This window comes from Portunus trituberculatus, chromosome 9 (assembly GCF_017591435.1).
Source record: "Portunus trituberculatus isolate SZX2019 chromosome 9, ASM1759143v1, whole genome shotgun sequence".
In the NCBI taxonomy this organism is placed as follows: domain Eukaryota; kingdom Metazoa; phylum Arthropoda; class Malacostraca; order Decapoda; family Portunidae; genus Portunus; species Portunus trituberculatus.
The window spans coordinates 529,117-548,095 of NC_059263.1; the positions used below are offsets into that span (position 1 = coordinate 529,117).

General features: G+C 42.7%; 3 protein-coding genes across 5 annotated transcripts in view; 1 reads left to right on the forward strand and 2 right to left on the reverse strand.

Moving 5' to 3' along the window:
* The first annotated feature begins 1,266 nt into the window (after positions 1-1,266).
* LOC123501701 (cytochrome c oxidase assembly factor 3, mitochondrial-like) overlaps positions 1,267-18,979 on the forward strand; it is a 36,851-nt gene continuing 19,138 nt past the window's right edge. The window contains exon 1 of one of the 2 annotated variants that reach the window (XM_045250704.1): positions 1,267-1,393. In XM_045250704.1, coding sequence (XP_045106639.1) covers positions 1,350-1,393 — 44 coding nt within the window. In that variant the 5' untranslated portion in view covers positions 1,267-1,349. Of the gene's footprint in view, positions 1,394-18,440; positions 18,573-18,979 lie in introns of those variants that run through there. The other variant, XM_045250705.1, reaches the window with a different exon arrangement.
* LOC123501699 (heat shock protein HSP 90-alpha-like) lies at positions 2,023-7,513 on the reverse strand. 2 transcript variants are annotated; one of them, XM_045250702.1, is made up of 5 exons: positions 7,386-7,513; positions 5,074-5,333; positions 4,512-4,759; positions 4,235-4,389; positions 2,023-4,005 (listed from the first exon to the last, which is right to left on the reverse strand). In XM_045250702.1, exons 2-5 carry the CDS (start codon positions 5,313-5,315, stop codon positions 2,497-2,499), a joined length of 2,154 nt encoding a protein of 717 aa, XP_045106637.1. In that variant the 5' UTR covers positions 5,316-5,333; positions 7,386-7,513; the 3' UTR covers positions 2,023-2,496. The 2 variants fall into 2 exon arrangements, with proteins under 2 accessions (XP_045106637.1, XP_045106638.1); XM_045250703.1 differs by having other exon boundaries at positions 7,262-7,459.
* Positions 9,829-14,245, reverse strand: LOC123501698 (heat shock protein HSP 90-alpha). Its single transcript, XM_045250701.1, has 6 exons — positions 14,099-14,245; positions 12,684-12,943; positions 12,145-12,392; positions 11,882-12,036; positions 10,391-11,766; positions 9,829-10,227 (listed from the first exon to the last, which is right to left on the reverse strand). Exons 2-6 carry the CDS (start codon positions 12,941-12,943, stop codon positions 10,101-10,103), a joined length of 2,166 nt encoding a protein of 721 aa, XP_045106636.1. The 5' UTR covers positions 14,099-14,245; the 3' UTR covers positions 9,829-10,100.

The following is an 18,979-nucleotide window of genomic DNA, read 5'->3' on the forward strand; positions in this document are numbered from 1 at the left end:
AAATTTGCAGATTGTAATTTCACGGAGTCTGCAAAGGGAAGTACTATTTAGAATAGGACGATCACCGATTAGATAATTATGAATAGGAAAAAAAATTATATCTAGAAAAATGGACACAGGCACACACTTATTAGAGGGAAGGAGAGGCCCCAAGACCGGCTCCTTTCAGATTGCACACAGGTGTACGTCATTGTACAGAGACATGCCATCTCCATGCAGTGTCTTTTTTATCTCGTGTATGTTTCTTACACAGGATGGAAACTGTCGTATAATAATGATTAGCCTCACTGTCATTATTATTATTATTATTATTATTATTATTATTATTATTATTATTATTATTATTATTATTATTATCATTATTATTATTATTATTATTATTATTATTATTATTATTATTATTATTATTATTATTATTATTATTATTATTATTATTATTATTGTCGTTATTATTATCATTGATTTACATCAGCCCACGTGGAACCCTCGCTGTGTCAATGTTAATATTCACATCTTGCTTCTTTCAGTGACTGGCTTCACCATGTGCTACACACCTACATTACAAGCTCATTGCAAGAGTCTCTCTCTCTCTCTCTCTCTCTCTCTCTCTCTCTCTCTCTCTCTCTCTCTCTCTCTCTCTTCTGTTTATCTATAAATAGATAAACAGAAGAAAGAGGAAGGACGAATGAGGGGAAGAGATAAGGGAAAAGGAAGATGAAAGTGGGGATTCAGAGAGAAGGAGAAAGAATAAGATGAGAAAGAGGAAAGAAGAACAAGAGCAGACACAGCCAAAGGGAGCGGGGCTGAGGAAATCAACCGACTTTTAGGCAGAGCAGGATGAAGATGACCGTCTGTACACAGTCGCTTCCGTGCACAGCAGTGTATGTCCTGCAGCAGGTGGGTGTCAGTGCACAGGAAGCGTGTGCTGTTGTAGCTACAGTGTAAGTGTTCCTTCAAGGAGAAAAAAAAAAAAAAAAAAACTTCATTCATGTTTCCACGCCAGTGAAATTTGTTTCGTTTCGTGTTGGTGATTCGACGAGAGATAAAAGAAGTGTTACTTTTTTTGCTAACATATTCGTTTACTTTGCATGCACTTCTCTCTCCCTTTACATGGTGCTTCAGTGTTGTGTTGTGTTGTGTAAGTATTGTTGGTTTTCTTAATCCATTGCTGTCGGGTCTGGCTTTGAATTCAATCTCGAAGTTTCGTCTCGACAGAGTGAAGCAGCAGCTGAAGAACCACAGCGGTCAGCAATCAGCTGTGACTGTGAGAGCTGTGTTGTCTAAAAAGGGAGCAGCAAGAGTGCATGGCGATCTAGGAGTCTCGTCGCTGTGACAGACGGCAGTAGTGAATGTTTCAACAGGAGCGATACACCACGCATGGCCATACTCTTGGGTGAGTCACTCACTGTTTTAAGGCAGTGATTCTCAAATTGTGCACTGCCTGAGGTTTCTAGATAGGCCTGTGTTCCTAAATTCATAACTGTCACTAGGCCTGCACTGCATGCACCACCGCAGGGTTGGCGCACTCAAATCCAAGATGTAGCTACTCAGAGTAAACCAGTAACGCAGTTTGAGAATTACTAGTTTATTGTTGGTGTTTTTTTAAGTAGCTCTGTACCATGATGAGCTTGTCCAAGCTTCTTTAAACCTTTTGTGTGCGCCACTGTTTGATGGCGGCACGTATCCAGGGTCCTCAAAGACGTTTTAGCGCGACGCTCCGCAAGTAACCCGTAACCCATGTTATCTCTACACTGTCTCAATAGTATTAGTTTACATTCAATTTTGATGATATGCATCAATATAAGTTAAAATATAATTGTTATTACTGCATATTTGAATTTTCAACCATTCCATTATAATCACACATTACAATGATGAACAGTCCATTGCTCAACTGTTGTGTAAGTTGTAAAGTGGTTGAGTGTATTATATAGTACAGTACATCATTCACAGCGGCAGGAGTGCCCACTGTTTTTGCTGGAGCGATTCAGTTGTTGAAGGTACAGGCAACAAAACAATAAGTGTGGTATATTATATATTTTATACAAATCTTACGTATAAAATAAACTATACATATTTTGTATTATGACGTGACTTTGACACCCAGACAGGTTGCCGCTGTTTGCCAGGCCACACCGACCCAAGAACCTTGGTCAGGGACATCGTGTGTGTGTGTGTGTGTGTGTGTGTGTGTGTGTGTGTGTTTGCGCTTACGTACTTGCACGAGAGCAATGAAGCGTTCGTGGATGGTGTGTCATGATGAACAGCCAAACGGCGTCCACACGCAGTGGCAGGAATGGTGCTGAGAGGCGAAGGCGAAGAGACGGAAGGATAAAGAAAGTGAAGAGTTCCATGGTCTCTAAACTCGATATGGTTAAGTCAGGAGGCCAACAGTGATGTTCATCTGAGTATGGCATCATTTAGTAAGGAGCCTGACCAATGCCATTTCTTCCCACCTGCTAGCCGGATGACCTTACTATGCAGACCAAGGACAGTCTAGTCCACCTCCTCCATGCGTGAGGCGTCTTCGTCATCACCTTCCAGCGGTGGCAGGTCGTCCATTGGGTTGGTGGTGTCATCAGGGATGGCTGTCAGGTCATCGTCGTCAATTCCTAAGCCAAGGCTGATCATGCGGTAGATGCGGGAGGCATGCACACCAGGGTCCTCCAGGTTGAAGCCTGAGGCCAGCAGAGCTGTCTCGTAGAGCAGCATGACGAGATCCTTGACAGACTTGTCATTCTTGTCAGCATCGGCCTTCTGGCGGAGAGTCTCAATGATGCTGTGGTCAGGATTGAGTTCGAAGTGTTTCTTGGCACTCATGTATCCCATGGTGGAGGTGTCCCTGAGAGCCTGCGCCTTCATGATGCGCTCCATGTTGGCAGTCCAGCCGTACTGGGAGGTGACGATGCAGCATGGTGAGGTCACCAGCCTGTTGCTCACCACCACCTTCTCAACACGCTTGTCTAGGATGTCCTTGACAATCTTGCACAAGTTCTCGAACTTGGTCTTCTGTTCCTCCAGTTTCTTCTTCTCGTCCTCATCCTCAGGGAGTTCCAGACCCTCCTTGGTGACGGACACCAGCTGCTTGCCGTCGTATTCCTTCAACTGCTGGATGCAATACTCATCGATGGGATCGATCATGTACACCACCTCGAAGCCTCCCTTTTTCACACGCTCCACGAAGGCAGAGTTGGCCACAGCATCGCGATTCTCACCAGTGATGTAATAGATCTGTTTCTGGTTCTCCTTCATACGAGACACGTAATCTTTAAGCGATGACATTTCGTCCCCTGAAGCAGAGGTGTAGAAACGCAGTAACTCGGCCAGCTTCTTGCGGTTAGTGGAGTCCTCGTGGATGCCCAGCTTGATGTTCTTGGAGAAGTTGTCGTAGAATTTCTTAAAAGATTCCTTGTCCTCCACCAGCTCCTCAAAAAGCTCCATGGCCTTCTTGACCAAATTCTTACGGATAACCTTGAGGATCTTGTTTTGCTGCAACATTTCTCGGGAGATGTTGAGAGGAAGATCCTCAGAATCTACAACACCAGTGACGAAATTCAGGTACTCGGGAATCAGCTCTTCGCAATTGTCCATAATGAATACACGACGCACGTACAGCTTGATCTTGTTCTTCTGTTTACGGTTCTCAAAGAGATCAAATGGCGCACGGCGAGGCACAAACAGAAGTGCCCTGAACTCCAGCTGTCCCTCAACGCTGAAGTGCTTTATAGCGAGGTGGTCCTCCCAGTCGTTGCTGAGGGAGCGATAGAATTCACCGTACTCCTCCTGGGAGATGTCGTCAGGGTTGCGGGTCCAGAGGGGTTTGGTCTTGTTTAGCTCCTCGTCATCAATGTACTTCTCCTTCACAGTCTTGAACTTCTTGGCCTTCACGGTATCCTTGTCTGCGTCTTCGTCAGCACCCACGTCCTCTACCTTGGGCACGTCAGTTTGTTCATCCTCTTTCTTCTCCTCCCCTTCCTTGTCTTCTTCATCATCATCGGGAACTTGCTGTGGGGAGGGAGAAAGACGCTCATTAACAATCAAATTGTCAATTGTATAGGCATCAGAATTTTCACAGAAGTTAAATACCTTACAACTAACTTCTAAGAGTGCTTGTTTTCATTTTGAAGGCTATCATATGTACATACCTATACGTCATTTTCAGATTCAAATTACATTCACACACTTCATAACATTTTAGACATTCAATGATCAGGTAATTTCGTCTGACACTCACCTTGTCCCTCTCCTTCTCCACCATAAGCTTGATGGGGTAGCCAATGAACTGTGAGTGCTTCTTAACCACCTCCTTAATGCGACGCTCCTCTAAGTACTCTATCTGATCCTCCTTCAGATAAAGAGTGATCTTGGTGCCTCGCTGCAGTGGTTCGTCTGTCAGGCACAAATGACGGTCAATGACTTGTCTAGGTTATCATTTCTGTTTACGTTTCTTTCACCATACACTTAGAGAATGATAAAAGAAAAGAAGTGCAGTGCAGAAAAGCAGTGCCTACCTTTGTTTGGCCTGATGGTGAAAGAGCCACCTGCCGCAGACTCCCATGTGTACTGCTCGTCATCGCTGTGTTTGGAGGTGACCACCACCCTGTCAGCCACAAGATAAGCCGAGTAGAAGCCCACGCCGAACTGACCAATCATGGAGATGTCGGCACCGGCCTGCAGTGCCTCCATAAAAGCCTTGGTGCCAGACTTAGCGATGGTACCCAAGTTGTTTACTAGGTCAGCCTTCGTCATGCCAACACCGCTGTAACGCAAGAGTCATGCTGAGCACGGACTGAACATAAGTAAAGCTCTCTAGATGGTGATAGAACGTCAGGGTTTAGTTTTCGGACAGGTTAGGTGGAGGGCTTAATGACACCAGGCATGTGTCACCCTTTCACCCTTCCGGCGCAAATTATTTCATCATGTAATGTTGAGGACCACAAACACTTAAACACTGTCTTACTTAGATAGTGATAGTGAATAAACTTTAAATGAAGTGAACACAAGCAACTCGTGGATCATTGATGTCTATCACCACTGCAGTTATCAAGGTGCTTGCATGTGTCTCACACTTACGTATCAATGATGGTGAGAGAACGTTCATTCTTGTCTGGGATGAGCTTGATGTAAAGCTCCTTGCCACTCTCCAGCTTTGAGGGGTCAGTGAGGGACTCGTATCGGATCTTGTCCAGGGCATCAGAGCTGTTGGAGATCAACTCTCGCAGAAAGATTTCTTTGTTACTGTAGAAAGTGTTGATGATGAGGGACATAAGCTGGGCGATCTCCGCCTGGAAGGCGAAGGTCTCTACGTCCTCCATGTTGCCTGCCTTGAGTATCTGTGGGAGGGAGAGGACGGTCAGACTGTAAGATGGTGAGGGATTGCACGGGTGGTCAATATTACCAAGTCAATATTGAATGATGAAATGAAAATGAATGAAGGCAACTTTCTATTGTTGCTGCTGCTGTCGCTTCTGCTACTTTTGATTTGATGTGCACAACATTGGCGATGCCGCACCACACCACCGCCACTACCTGGCTGTCATACCCACACCCAGCCACCACCACCACTACTACCATCATTACCATCCACAATATCTGTCATCATGAAGCAGGTCACCGGGATGAACTAATACCATCGCCGAATATTCTAGAACGCGAGCCCCATGTGGCGTCTCAAGACAAGAGAGAGGGAGAGAGCCGGCGGGGAGAGTAAGGGAGGCAGGAGGTGGGGGGGAACAGCTGTGTCACCCCTCGGAGCGTCAAGAATAACCTGAGGGCAAGGCACGCGTACACACACACACACACACACACACACACACACACACACGAGAAGGCCTGGGTTCGAGTCCCGGGAAGCGACGAGGCAAATGGGCAAGCCTCTTAATGTGTAGGGTTTGTTCACCTAACTGTAAATAGGTACTGTACGAGATGTAACTCGAGGGATTGTGGCCTCGCTTTCCCGGTGTGTGGAGTGTGTTGTGGTCTCAGTCCTACCCGAAGATCGATCTATGAGCTCTGAGCTCGCTCCGTAATAGGGAAGGCTGACTGGGTGAGCAGTAGAAGACCGTGGTGAATTACACTGTTGCAATAATTTTTGTTTCTTAAAATCTTAGAAATCGCGGTGTGTAATATGCTCGCTCTCTCTCTCTCTCTCTCTCTCTCTCTTGGCTGCGCTCCCTGCAGCCATGTGCTCGCCACACCACACACCCGGCACAGTAGACAGACTGAGACTACCCATGTGCTTCTTGGTAAACTAACATGGTATGAGAAAGGCATAGATAGAACAGAAAACTACCTAGTGAACTATTTTGAAAACTCAGCTACGCATTTTCGGTTTTCATAACTCAGACTTGTAAATTATTAGTCTATATATCCATATAAATCTACTGAATCATGAGGAAAATCACTGAAACTTTAGTACCTATTAGGATAAAACTAACCATGTTTTTAGGAGGGACACTAATTAACAAAAAAGTATAATAATAATATATTTCAAAAAATATATATATATGAAGTCACTTTAGTACCTCGTGTTCTTTTGAATCTAATGAATGTTAAGTAAATCTGTGACTGTTTAACACAAAGCAATATGGGAAGCAAACCAGGAAAACTTCTCTAAATGGCGTCACTTGAAATTCACGATGATTGTTAAGTGAAGTAATGCAATCTACTATTCACCAAAGCACTTTCTGCCAGAATATGAATAGATTACTGTGCCGACGTGGAAGTACCGAAATTTGTAGGCTACACGTCCGTGAAGTTATAATTAGACCAATGTAATATAACACTCAGCTAAGTATAGAGTATGTGAACTGTGAAAATGTAGCTCTCTTCTCTCGATCGTTTATGTCGCCACAAACACCAGCGTACCTATTGAATTGCTTGCAAGATTCGTAAAATACAGCAAAAAAGCCAAAAACACGATCAGAATGTATCGATAAAGATAATCTAACTCCCCTTGACCACTAGATGTAACCCAAATATGAATACCTTAACACAAATCTAAAACAATGTGAAATATTAGACAGATGAGGATGACGGGTGTGAAATATTAGACCTGCAGATGAGGATGATGGGTGGAAATAAACAGGCATGCTTCATACCACGTATAGGATGGATGGCTTCCTGCAGCTTCCCTTATTTTCATAAGCTCTTAAACCCAGCGAAACCTAATCAAACTAAGCAGAATAGAACACTAATGAAAAAATATATATATATACGAAGACTGGAACTAAGTGAAGCCAATAACAACATGAACACTCACCGAAGAACAGGAAAAAAATAAAGACTGCCTCCCGCGTTGATAGATATTACTTCTTCTACCAACTATGTCACTTCCCCGGCTTACTTCAGCCACAAAACACGCAAAAAGAAACACGATTCCTTACACAACTTAGTGCAGAAGAGTACTTGTGTTACTTGAAAGGATCTAGACCGCTGGGTGACACGTTTCCCTCCTCGCTGACTCTATTTCAACCTTCCCCTCGCTGCCTGTGCCGGTTGTAATGGGCACGCGAACCTCTCTTTCTTATTATATACCCTCGCCTTCCCCTCCCTTTTGCCCCCCTGCCGTGCCCAACATGGCTACCCTACCCACATGTTCAATTTTACTCCCCACTCCACTCCTAGACCCTCCGACGCCCTCCCTCGCTTCCCCTATTCTTCTTTACCCCCGTCCAAAAATCAGGATTCGAGAAAGATGCCATTTTTCTAGTCTTTTCCTTACTATGGTGATATAATGTGTGTGTGTGTGTGTGTGTGTGTGTGTGTGTGTGTGTGTTTGAGGGTTTTAAAAGAAGAAACAAGAGAGAGAGAGAGAGAGAGAGAGAGAGAGAGAGAGAGAGAGGAGAAATGTGATATATCCATAAATTAATACTCTCTCTCTCTCTCTCTCTCTCTCTCTCTCTCTCTCTCTCTCTCTCTCTCTCTCTCTCTCTCTCTCTCTCTCTCTCTCTCTTAAAAAAATTTTAAAAAATCACTTAAACAGGAATATAGATTTAACCAAGGCGCATCACACATCTCTGCTTTGTTAAATTTCAAATATAACAAAGGATTCCCAGGCACAATAGACTCAAGACAAAGCATAAAGAATGGGCCCGCTCAATGTACGCAATGAATAACAGGAAGGGCGCAACATTCACATCCTCAAAAGGAGAACGTTTTGAGAAAGCCATGTCTATTTTTTATAGACGTCAACATTCATAACATTTGTCACTGTACGAGAACTATATAAAATTTTCCCCTTGATAAATCTATGTGGAAGGGATCTGATATTACGATGTGGTGGAAAACTGGAAATCATATAAACAAATTATTATATTCTTGAAGGTTCGAGGGATGGTGAAGAAAGGGGCGGGTCTTTGAAAGAATAGCAGGAGAGGAGAGGATAGGTAGGGAGGGTTAAGAGGGAGTGAGAATTGGCACGGAAGCAAAGGAGGGTAAGGAAGGAGGTAGGAAAGTTCTAGAAGGTTCGAGAAACGTTTGCACCGGAAGTTGGGGGGTTGGGAAAAGCGCCAACGTTGGCCGCTAGTCTCTCTCTCTCTCTCTCTCTCTCTCTCTTTCATGGCTAGAACGAAAGCTAAGAATGGTAATACTGATGATGATGATGATAATAATAATGATAAAAAAATATAATATTAATAGAAATAATAATAATAAAACTAATAATAATAATAGTAATAGTAATAATAATAATAATAGTAATAGTAATAATAATAATAATAATAATAATAATGAAATCAGAATACAAGTTTTCATAATTTTTGGTTATATTGATATTATCATTATTGTTGTTGCCATTATTATTATTAATATCATTATTATCTTCTTGCATAGCTTACTTACCTGTCACTCAACATGCTTATCTGATCATATTGTACTCATACTAATTTGTCATTCTTTATCTGCCTAGTCTGCTTCTCGTTTATTCTTTATCTCACACATCATTATCAAATCGGTTGTGTGTGTGCGTGTGTCCACTCCGAGGTCGAGTTAATTAAACCTGAGTATATTACACACCATCCATGATTGCAACTTTGGGAGTTTTGGTGACAGGACTGACCACTCCCACTCATCACCGAGTCGACCACCTGACAGTGACAGGACAGTTTGAACTACCACAAGAATATATATCAAGGAAAGCTGCAAGAAGCCATCAGGCCTATACGTGGCAGTCCCTGTATCAAATATGCCTTCCTATTTCCACCTATTATTCTCGTTCACAAATCTGTAAAATCCGCTTTCCAAGCTTCCCAATGACTCAGCACTGACACCCTGCTGATCAGTGATCAGTGACTCAGTTGCCTTGATCCAGTCTATACAAGTCTGTAGTATATGACAATTATACTGACATGTGACGCACTATATATACACATCCTCGTCTTAATCCTCTATAGCAGGGTTTCTCAACACGGGTTCCTCGGAAAACTTTAAGGTTCTACAAAAAGTCCCTAAGGACTTCCGAACAAGCGAGATAAGCTAATGCACGTTTGACCAAGTAATTCATATACGTAATGTCATTTAACACGCACAATATATGGGTTATTGTAATAGAATCATTGGAAATATATACTTAACGTAGGGGTTGCCTCGAGACAATCTACTTAAGCCCGGGCTTAACACTTCGTCCTTGTCAGTTTGGGCCCACTCCGCGCAAGCCATCCAATTTGATTCTGCATATGTTAATAAAACGCAGTTTATAAAGCAAAATTTATTTTAGTACAATTTAAAGTAACTGAGCGCAGAAAGCTTAACCTCCCAGCACTTCAGAAAAAAAAAAAAAAAATCAAGGGATAACACATATACTGCAAAGTAATGCCAAAGAAAATAAACTTTATTACAAAACTTTTATTCTCCTTTATTTACACAAATGATACACTTGTGAATTAGCTTACCATCTAACCGGTTTATACAACAAAAATATGTAGAATGGAATGTGATGATACAATGGAATGGGATTGTATGTAATTAGGAAAATCTGCAGGTTTGCAGTCTAGGAATGCGATAGTAATAATAATTTATATCCTTTAGACAAACAAGTCTAACGAAAACAACATGAACTAGGGATGAGCTTTGGTATGCGGTGACCAGCACTGCTATAACACTTAGTCCACTTCCTCCATGCGGGAAGTGTCCTCTTCATCCTCCAGGGGTGGCATTTCCTCCACACTCTCGGTGTTGTCCTCGGCAGGGGCGTCATCCTCATCGATACCAAGGCCAAGCTTGATCATTCTGGGAAAGAAAAAGGAAGGTTAGGCTGATACAGGAAAAGGAAAATTAGAAATCTGACAAGAGTATCAGATAATGAAGTAATCAGAGATCATATAATAAGCGGATATGTAACAATCATCATAAAAAGGTTGCACATCCCTTACAAAATCTGATGAATGCTTACCTGTAGATACGGCCAGCATGGACACCAGGGTCCTCCAGGGTGAAGCCAGAAGATAGAAGGGCACTCTCAAAGAGCAACATGACAAGATCCTTGACAGACTTGTCATTCTTGTCAGCATCAGCCTTCTGGCGAAGAGTCTCGATGATGCTGTGATCTGGGTTGATCTCAAGGTGCTTCTTGGCAGCCATATATCCCATGGTGGAGGTGTCCCTGAGGGCCTGCGCCTTCATGATGCGCTCCATGTTTGCGGTCCAGCCGTACTGGGAGGTGACAATGCAGCATGGCGAGGTCACCAGCCTGTTGCTCACCACCACCTTCTCAACACGCTTGTCTAGGATGTCCTTGACAACCTTGCACAAGTTCTCGAACTTGGTCTTCTGTTCTTCCAATTTCTTCTTCTCGTCCTCATCCTCAGGGAGTTCCAGACCCTCCTTGGTGACGGACACCAGCTGCTTGCCGTCATATTCCTTCAGCTGCTGGACACAGTACTCATCAATGGGTTCAACCATGTACACCACCTCGAAGCCACGCTTCTTCACTCTCTCCACGAAGGCCGAGTTGTGAACCTGTTCACGGCTCTCACCAGTGATGTAGTAGATCTGCTTCTGGTTCTCCTTCATACGGGACACATAGTCCTTGAGGGAGGACATCTCATCACCAGAGGCAGAGGTGTGGTACCGCAGGAACTCTGCCAGTTTCTTGCGGTTGGTGGAGTCTTCGTGGATACCCAGCTTGATGTTCTTTGAGAAGTTCTCGTAGAACTTCTTGTAGTTATCCTTGTCCTCCACCAGCTCCTCGAAAAGCTCCATGGCCTTCTTTACCAAATTCTTGCGGATGACCTTAAGGATCTTGTTCTGCTGCAACATTTCTCGGGAGATGTTGAGAGGAAGATCCTCTGAATCCACAACACCATTGAGGAAGTTAAGGTATTCAGGAATCAGTTCCTCACAGTTCTCCATGATGAAGACACGACGCACGTACAGCTTGATCTTGTTCTTTTGCTTGCGGTTTTCAAAGAGGTCAAAGGGAGCACGGCGAGGCAGGAACAGCAGAGCCCTGAACTCCAGCTGTCCCTCAACGCTGAAGTGCTTGACTGCTAGATGATCCTCCCAGTCATTGGTAAGGGATTTGTAGAACTCTCCATACTCCTCCTGGGAGATGTCATCAGGGTTGCGGGTCCAGAGGGGCTTGGTCTTGTTCAGCTCCTCATCCTCAGTGTACTTCTCCTTCACAGTCTTCTTTTTCTTCTTGTCACCATCCTTCTTATCTGCATCTTCATCTTCACCTACATCCTCAATCTTTGGCTTGTCATCATCTTCCTCTTCTTTCTTCTCCTTCTCTTCTTCCTTTTCCTCCTCCTCATCATCAGACACTTCCTAAAAGGCAAATTAACGTGTTTAGACTCGAGTTAACAAGGAGCTACAGAAAATCAATTGCACAAGTAATCAATCATACACACAAATAAGCAGACCATTCATCTTGGACACTCACCTTATCCCTCTCCTTCTCAACAAGGAGCCTGATGGGGTAGCCAATGAACTGAGAGTGCTTCTTGACAATCTCCCTGATACGGCGCTCCTCAAGGTACTCTGTTTGGTCTTCCTTCAGGTGAAGGGTGATCCTGGTACCTCGGCCCAGTGGCTCACCTGTTGAAAGGGTAAATGGTGATCATTCAGAACCAGACTTAGAACAGATGGATTTAAGGAATGTTATATCACTTCCGTGATCATTTAAAAGCCATCACTAAAACTCACCATGGTCAGTGCGTACAGTGAAGGACCCGCCAGCGGAGGACTCCCACACGTACTGCTCATCATCGTTGTTCTTTGACACCACTGTGACCTTGTCAGCCACCAGGTAGGCCGAGTAGAAGCCCACGCCGAACTGACCAATCATGGAGATGTCGGCACCGGCCTGCAGTGCCTCCATGAAAGCCTTGGTGCCAGACTTGGCGATGGTACCCAAGTTGTTCACCAGGTCAGCCTTGGTCATGCCAATACCACTGTAAACATGAAATATAAGGTTAAGTCTATGATGAAAATATATTTAACTTTTGAAAGATGTCAAACAGACCTAGCTAGTCTTCAGGGTTAAGTTTTCGAACAGGACAGGTGCAGGGCTTAATGACACCAGGCGTGTGTCACCCTGCTACCCTTCTGACGCAAATTACTTCATCATATAATGTTGCCACACTAAAAATACTGGTAATATTTGTCTTTAAAACTAACTCAAAGAACCTGGCAAAGGATATGCCCACACACGGAACTCTTTCAGTTGTCATGGTGTGTCTCACCTGTCAATGATGGTGAGGGTGCGGTCATTCTTGTCTGGGATGAGCTTGATGAAAAGCTCCTTGCCACTCTCCAGCTTTGAGGGGTCAGTGAGGGACTCGTATCGGATCTTGTCCAGGGCATCAGAGCTGTTGGAGATTATCTCTCGCAGGAAGATTTCTTTGTTGCTGTAGAAAGTGTTGATGATGAGGGACATAAGCTGGGCGATCTCCGCCTGGAAGGCGAAGGTCTCCACATCTTCCATGGCAGCATCCTCAGGCATCTGAAACAAGATAACAAATGAACTAAGTAAGCATAATTACTCTTGCCGGAAAGATCGCTCATTGGAGGAAAGATGTTATCAAGTTGGTCAAGAAACCCATAATAATAGTTAACATTCCTTATTCAAATTCAGTTATTAATATAGGAAGTCCTACGCATTAAAAGGCAAGTCAGTCATAACCAAACATCCTTAAAGAAAATCAATCTCCGGGGCAGGATGTTACGGGACAAGGCAGCGCGGTTGGTCATCTTTACTGGAGGATCGCTCCTGGCAACCACATGACAACCCGCGTCACGCATCAAGACCAGCATCATGAACTAGTGTGAATACCGACAAGACAGTGCTGGTGTCATGTAACCGCTTTGCCACGCCTGTAACACGCTAACACAACACTGTGAAAGTTTTGAGATGGGCGACATCCATGTGGTGCCGCATGGCCCACAAAGAGGGAGACGTATTGGGCGGGGCTGCCTCACTCCATCCTTCCCGCCCGCTCACCGGCCGGCCAAAATCCCCGCCCGTTCTCCACAAACTATTACCTACTTCAACCCGGTCACCACTCGTGCATTCTTTTGTATTACACCACTTCACCCAGTATAACAAAATCACTACTTTAACGCTAATACGGACATTGCAGAATTACATCACATCCGGTACATTCAGCCGGACACGGAAAACTTTAACCCACAGATATTAGACTAGACAATTCTAGAACTTTCAGCATTTCTTGCACAACATACAATATCGGCTCAAGAGATTGACACTGACAATACCATGGCACTAACACATCGACAAGCTCCCAGCACCTGCCTCTGCCACAAGCCTACTAGACTCGCGCTAGATAGATATTAAAGAGACAATCTTAATCTCACCAGAAACCCTAAATGGTACCCTAGGAATGAGATCAGGCATTTCCGCCGCCCACATCACCCACTCCCCACACCTGACCCACCCATAAGAATCAGAAAAACAAAAGATTAAACTCTAAAATAGCGTTAACTTATAACAAGATAAAGTAACACCCACACTAACAAGTAACAACCTATCACCAAATCCCATGTTACCATTCAACTATTTCACCACCAGTCACCCCCACTTCATACCTTAAACTAACACATCACCGTCACAGTAACACATTCACAATTAAATACTCACGATTGGAATGTTCGGCGGGTACAAGCTACTATTGGAATGTGAGGGAGCGACGTGCTCTCGCGATCAGATCTGTGTGATGACTGAGAGCAGCCGGTGTCTGGCGCTCTTTAAATCCCCCGCACTCACCAATATCCCTCCGCTTCCACACACCCATGCTTAATTTATCCATTCTCCATTTTTCTTCATTGACCTGAATTAAACTTACAATTGAAATAATTTCTATACTGAATTCCGGCTTGCTTTGTTATCTTAGATGCGTCAATGTGGAGAATTTTCAATATTTCTGCCCGGACTAGTTACCGGAAGATGTGAGATATGTAAGCTCCACGGTGGAAGATTCGAGAAGGTTCGGGAACATTTTGGCGGGAACCTATTGATTGCACGTGGTCGTCTTCTTCCCGTGGGCCGCCTTGCCTTTAAAAAAAAACGTTCATTTTCTCCACACCAGCTTGTTATTCATCTTTCCCTCTACCTTACTCGGGTTCTCTGGTCTTCCCTGCCCACTCTAATGTCTTTCTCACCTAAATACATACCCTATAGAGTTAGTGATGACACGGATTAACAAGGCATCTTTTTCCTTACTTATTTATCCATTTCAACCTTGTATTTTCTTTGACTGATCTTGCCAACATATCAGAAAACATGTAACGTCTCCCACACACTCTTGAAATCTATACAATTAGTTTTAACCCCCCATTACAGACATAGAAATAGAATTACACCGGTTAATTAGAGTTCTTACTTACCACCCATGCCATTTTCCCCACCCAGGATTAATTTCAAGGCGGATTTATTTTCTGGCACTGTTTAGAATAAAATGAAGAGAACGTCTGAGCTCCCACTTACTTGAAAAACCCATGCATAGAGTTCTAAATCTTATCATATATATATATATATATATATATATATATATATATATATATATATATATATATATATATATATATATATATATATATGTTACTTCAAAGCTTCCATACAACAGTTGGCTTTTCTTCATCAATCCAGTTTCAATCAGTGGTGTATTAATTAGTTTCTTCCATTGTTTGTGGGCAAAGAGAGGGCGTGACAACCACGGACCTGATCATCACACACACAAACACACACACACACACAGCAATAACATGTAATTCCTGAGTTTTATTCATCATCCACCTTATTTTTCTTACACTGACTTAGTGTAATGACATATTTATTAGTTTTTGGCACTGTTTGAGAACAAGGTACAGGCGTATCAACCACCTGCCTTTGCCCAACCAAGTACCACTCATGCCTTCCCTTGCCGTGCCAACCAACCAACCACCTGCAGCAGAGAGGCTGGGAGACGCTGGGATGGGAGATTAGCACATGGCATGAGCTTTGTGCTTCACCTTGACTTATCAATATAGTATTCAGCACCATTGTTTTATAAGTTAGAAGAGTACATGTTGGTTGTTGTTGTAAGAATGGCGGTGGTCAAGGGATACAGAAGCAAAAAAGAAAGAAAAATGAAATAGAATAAAAGAATTAAAAGAAAAGAAAGATAATGTAACCTACCTATAATTTACTTTACATAATATAACTTGCGTAGTATATTTGCTTGTGTTCATCTACTGACTCTAACTTAGTCTAATCTTTCGTCAAGGCTCACTGTTGACTCGATAGGTACACATATAACATCATTATCATTATTAACATCATTGTGTCTATAGAAATTGGTGTAATCGTCATCATATCATATTGTGTGTGTGTGTGTGTGTGTGTGTGTGTGTGTTCCAGTCCATCTATCTATCTATCTATCTAATCTATCTATCCATCTACTGTATATTTTGGGAAACAGACCGACTAATACACAAACAGAAAAAAGCAAACATAAGTAAGACAGATAAATAAACAATTATACATATCGAGACAGGAAAAAAAAAATTCCGAACATTCTGGAAAGATGTTCACTTCGTATTGCGTATATGCCTGTGTACTTGTCCGTCCGTCCGTCCGTCCGTCTGTCTGTCTGTATGTATGTATGTATGCCTTTCTGAATAGAGTATTACATAATAAAAGATAATCTCTCTCTCTCTCTCTCTCTCTCTCTCTCTCTCTCTCTGCGTGGGGTGAGAATGCATTGGTGTTGCATGATGGTAATGGTGGTGGTGATTACATACTTAGTATATTTCAGTAGTAGTAGTAGTAGTAGTAGTAGTAGTAGTTTGATATATTCGTAGTCAGTATAGTGGTATAGTAATAAGTATTGTATAACTAGCTGTGTGAATGATCGTGGTATTGTAAATGTGATGACACCTTCTCCACCAGTGTTAGTGGTATGCAAAACATTGGGTGATGATGATCAGTGTTGGTGGTCATTGCCTTCATCACACGTGCAACAAAGGCAGCCTTACCCTAGCTGCCTAGCATCACCTTCACGTGCTTCCCGTTCCCGCCAGCCACGTGTCAGCCTGTACCATGTATTATGCTCACCAAAGGGCCACTCACTTAACCTCCATTTACTCTCTTACTACGCATACCTCACTACTTCTACTACAACACACAAATGTATACCTTAGGACTACATGTCTAGGTACTAATGAAGGGTAGACTAGAGACGTAAATGTGTCTAGAAATTAAAGTTCCCAGAATGGCGGTACGAGTTACGCTCAGGGAGTGGTGCTGCAGCCATCACCTCGTCCTTCGTAGAATTTTCTGGTTACTCGATTATTTTGCGCCACGAGGCTGCTACCGGCTTATCTACGTGGCTAATTGGATAACCATGACACGTCTGATGATGGTGTTGATTATGTATTTGTTGAAGAATGCTAGAAATACGCAGAGAGAGAGAGAGAGAGAGAGAGATCCAGCAGTTGCAAGAACAGCAAAAAAAAAAAAATGTACATGATGCCACACCGTGAATCACTGACGAATACTTGGGAAACAGGAAGAAAATAAAAATGTTTGAGGCGCCGTGCTTGTTAGGAATAGGGAAACATGTGCCCTTCGGGAAGTGGTAGAGGGATGTTTATATGGCTGGCACCGCGGTGTAATGAACGCCGGTATTCTGAAGGAAATTACTAGAGCATTCTCTCCTTTGTAGCCTTCCAGTGACTTATAATGCAGTGTGCTCGTTACGGGTATTTTCTGGTTGTTTCTGTGCATTAGATGTGTCCTCTTTCACTTTTTTGTAATCCACATCTTGATGCTCGTGATCTCTTTTATTGCTTTATATTCCTTTTTTTTCAATTACCTTTCGCCTTCTTTTAATTTTTCCTTTACTTGACATGTGTATGCATTTATGTCCATCACTAATATTAACTTCTGTCCGTCTATTTGTCTGTATGTCTCCATTATTTTCCTATATATGCATTCCGTCTCCTATATGCTCTCCCAGTCATACCCAAAATTAACAAGTCTGCCCTTGCTCCCACTAGTTATGCCATTAATATTATGTTAATGAATTTAATACGGAATTCATAAGCTTTTCTATCTATTCTGATTCCAAAACATCTACCGAAAGACATAACTGTTGGTAGATTTATTGGTGAATATCTTTTGATTAGAGATAGTGGAAGAACGTGAAAATAAAAAGGTTGTTTATCGATCAAAGACGGTGGTTCCCAATTCCTTTTCTTGAATGACAGCCTACCACTTGAAGGTCCAGTACAGTCCCCGCGTAGATACCACGTACCTGCATGCTTCCAGAAAATTTCGATTTTTAGAGAAACCCACAAATGAGTTAACAATAAGGAACACAACTCATTTTAATGCGAGGGATGCATGTTTCTTCTCCACCAGTTGGTCGATGCCAGATTATCTTTTTTGTTTTTTCTGAGAAATGAATTTATTTGATAAAAAAAAAAAACATCCATATGATCCTGAAAGTAAAGGCCTACGCATAGTGGTATGCGTACCACTGCTTGGAAACCTCTAATATTGAAATATTGAGACATTGTTGTAATCCACCAAAACAATTGTTATTGAATCAGCGAATCCGAGTAGAAATTGCATAAAGAGGAGCTCGAATTTTCGCAGCAGCTTTGGTTATTCAAGCTACTTACATAAGAGAGACATTTTTAAATTTTCTGCAATTATACGCATTTACCATTTAATGAACCACATGCTGGAACAATTATGTAGAAAATGCAATACTACACTGTCATTATATACAAGAAAACAGGGAAGAAGAGGACAAATGATACAGAAATAGCATAATAAATGTTCCTGTAATTATAATACTTAACTAAGTGAACCACATTCTAGAACAAGTAGAAATAAAAACACAATATCATACTATCATAATATAAAAAAAAACAAGTAGTAGGAGAAGAAATAAGGGAAAGGAAAGGGAAAATTAATAGAGGAGCCCCGTGAAGGAAGGAGAGATCGAGAAAAGGACAGACAAAACTCCCCACCCCACTCCCCATCTCCACTCCCCTGTTGAGTTCGGCTGCCGAGTGTGTCTAGGTTCCTCCTCGCTTATTACCCTCCTGACGTGTGTCCAAGACAGGTGAGCATGATGTTCTGCATTGTGATGGCAAGATTGTGATGTCTGCGTGTTTGTCTGGAAGCGGGGAGTTGTAAATAAGACGTAGATGTGAAGTGAGGTGGGTGAAGGGTAGCTCGGTAAACAGCTGAGGTGGTGACGCAACGGCCTGTGTTTTGGGATCCAGTGCTCTCACCACGATTATATTCAAAGGCCAGTCAGATGATTAGCTGGGTTCTCAAGGCTGTTTCTCCTATCGGCAATGTAGGAATATGGTTAATCTGTCACGAGAACCTTCAAAGTACCCGTAAAAACCAGTGTCACTTCTAGTATTGCCATCAGAAACTAGTGGTGGTGCTGATAGATGTTACAGAATGAGGTTATTTTTCTTTTCACCAGAAGGGAGTTGCATTTCTTAATTACTATAGTGT

Bases quoted from the DNA above. Each gene is read 5' to 3' on its own strand.
- LOC123501699 (XM_045250702.1), bottom strand. From the start codon at position 5,315: ATGGAGGACGTAGAGACCTTCGCCTTCCAGGCGGAGATCGCCCAGCTT. The intron at 4,390-4,511 runs GTAGGCACTGCT...TGTGCCTGACAG, and splicing joins CACCATCAGGCCAAACAAAG to ACGAACCACTGCAGCGAGGC. The intron at 4,006-4,234 runs GTGAGTGTCAGA...CCCTCCCCACAG, and splicing joins TGGAGAAGGAGAGGGACAAG to CAAGTTCCCGATGATGATGA.
- LOC123501698 (XM_045250701.1), bottom strand. From the start codon at position 12,943: ATGCCTGAGGATGCTGCCATGGAAGATGTGGAGACCTTCGCCTTCCAG. The intron at 11,767-11,881 runs GTGAGTGTCCAA...TTTGCCTTTTAG, and splicing joins TTGAGAAGGAGAGGGATAAG to GAAGTGTCTGATGATGAGGA. The intron at 10,228-10,390 runs GTAAGCATTCAT...TTTCTTTCCCAG, and splicing joins CATGCTGGCCGTATCTACAG to AATGATCAAGCTTGGCCTTG.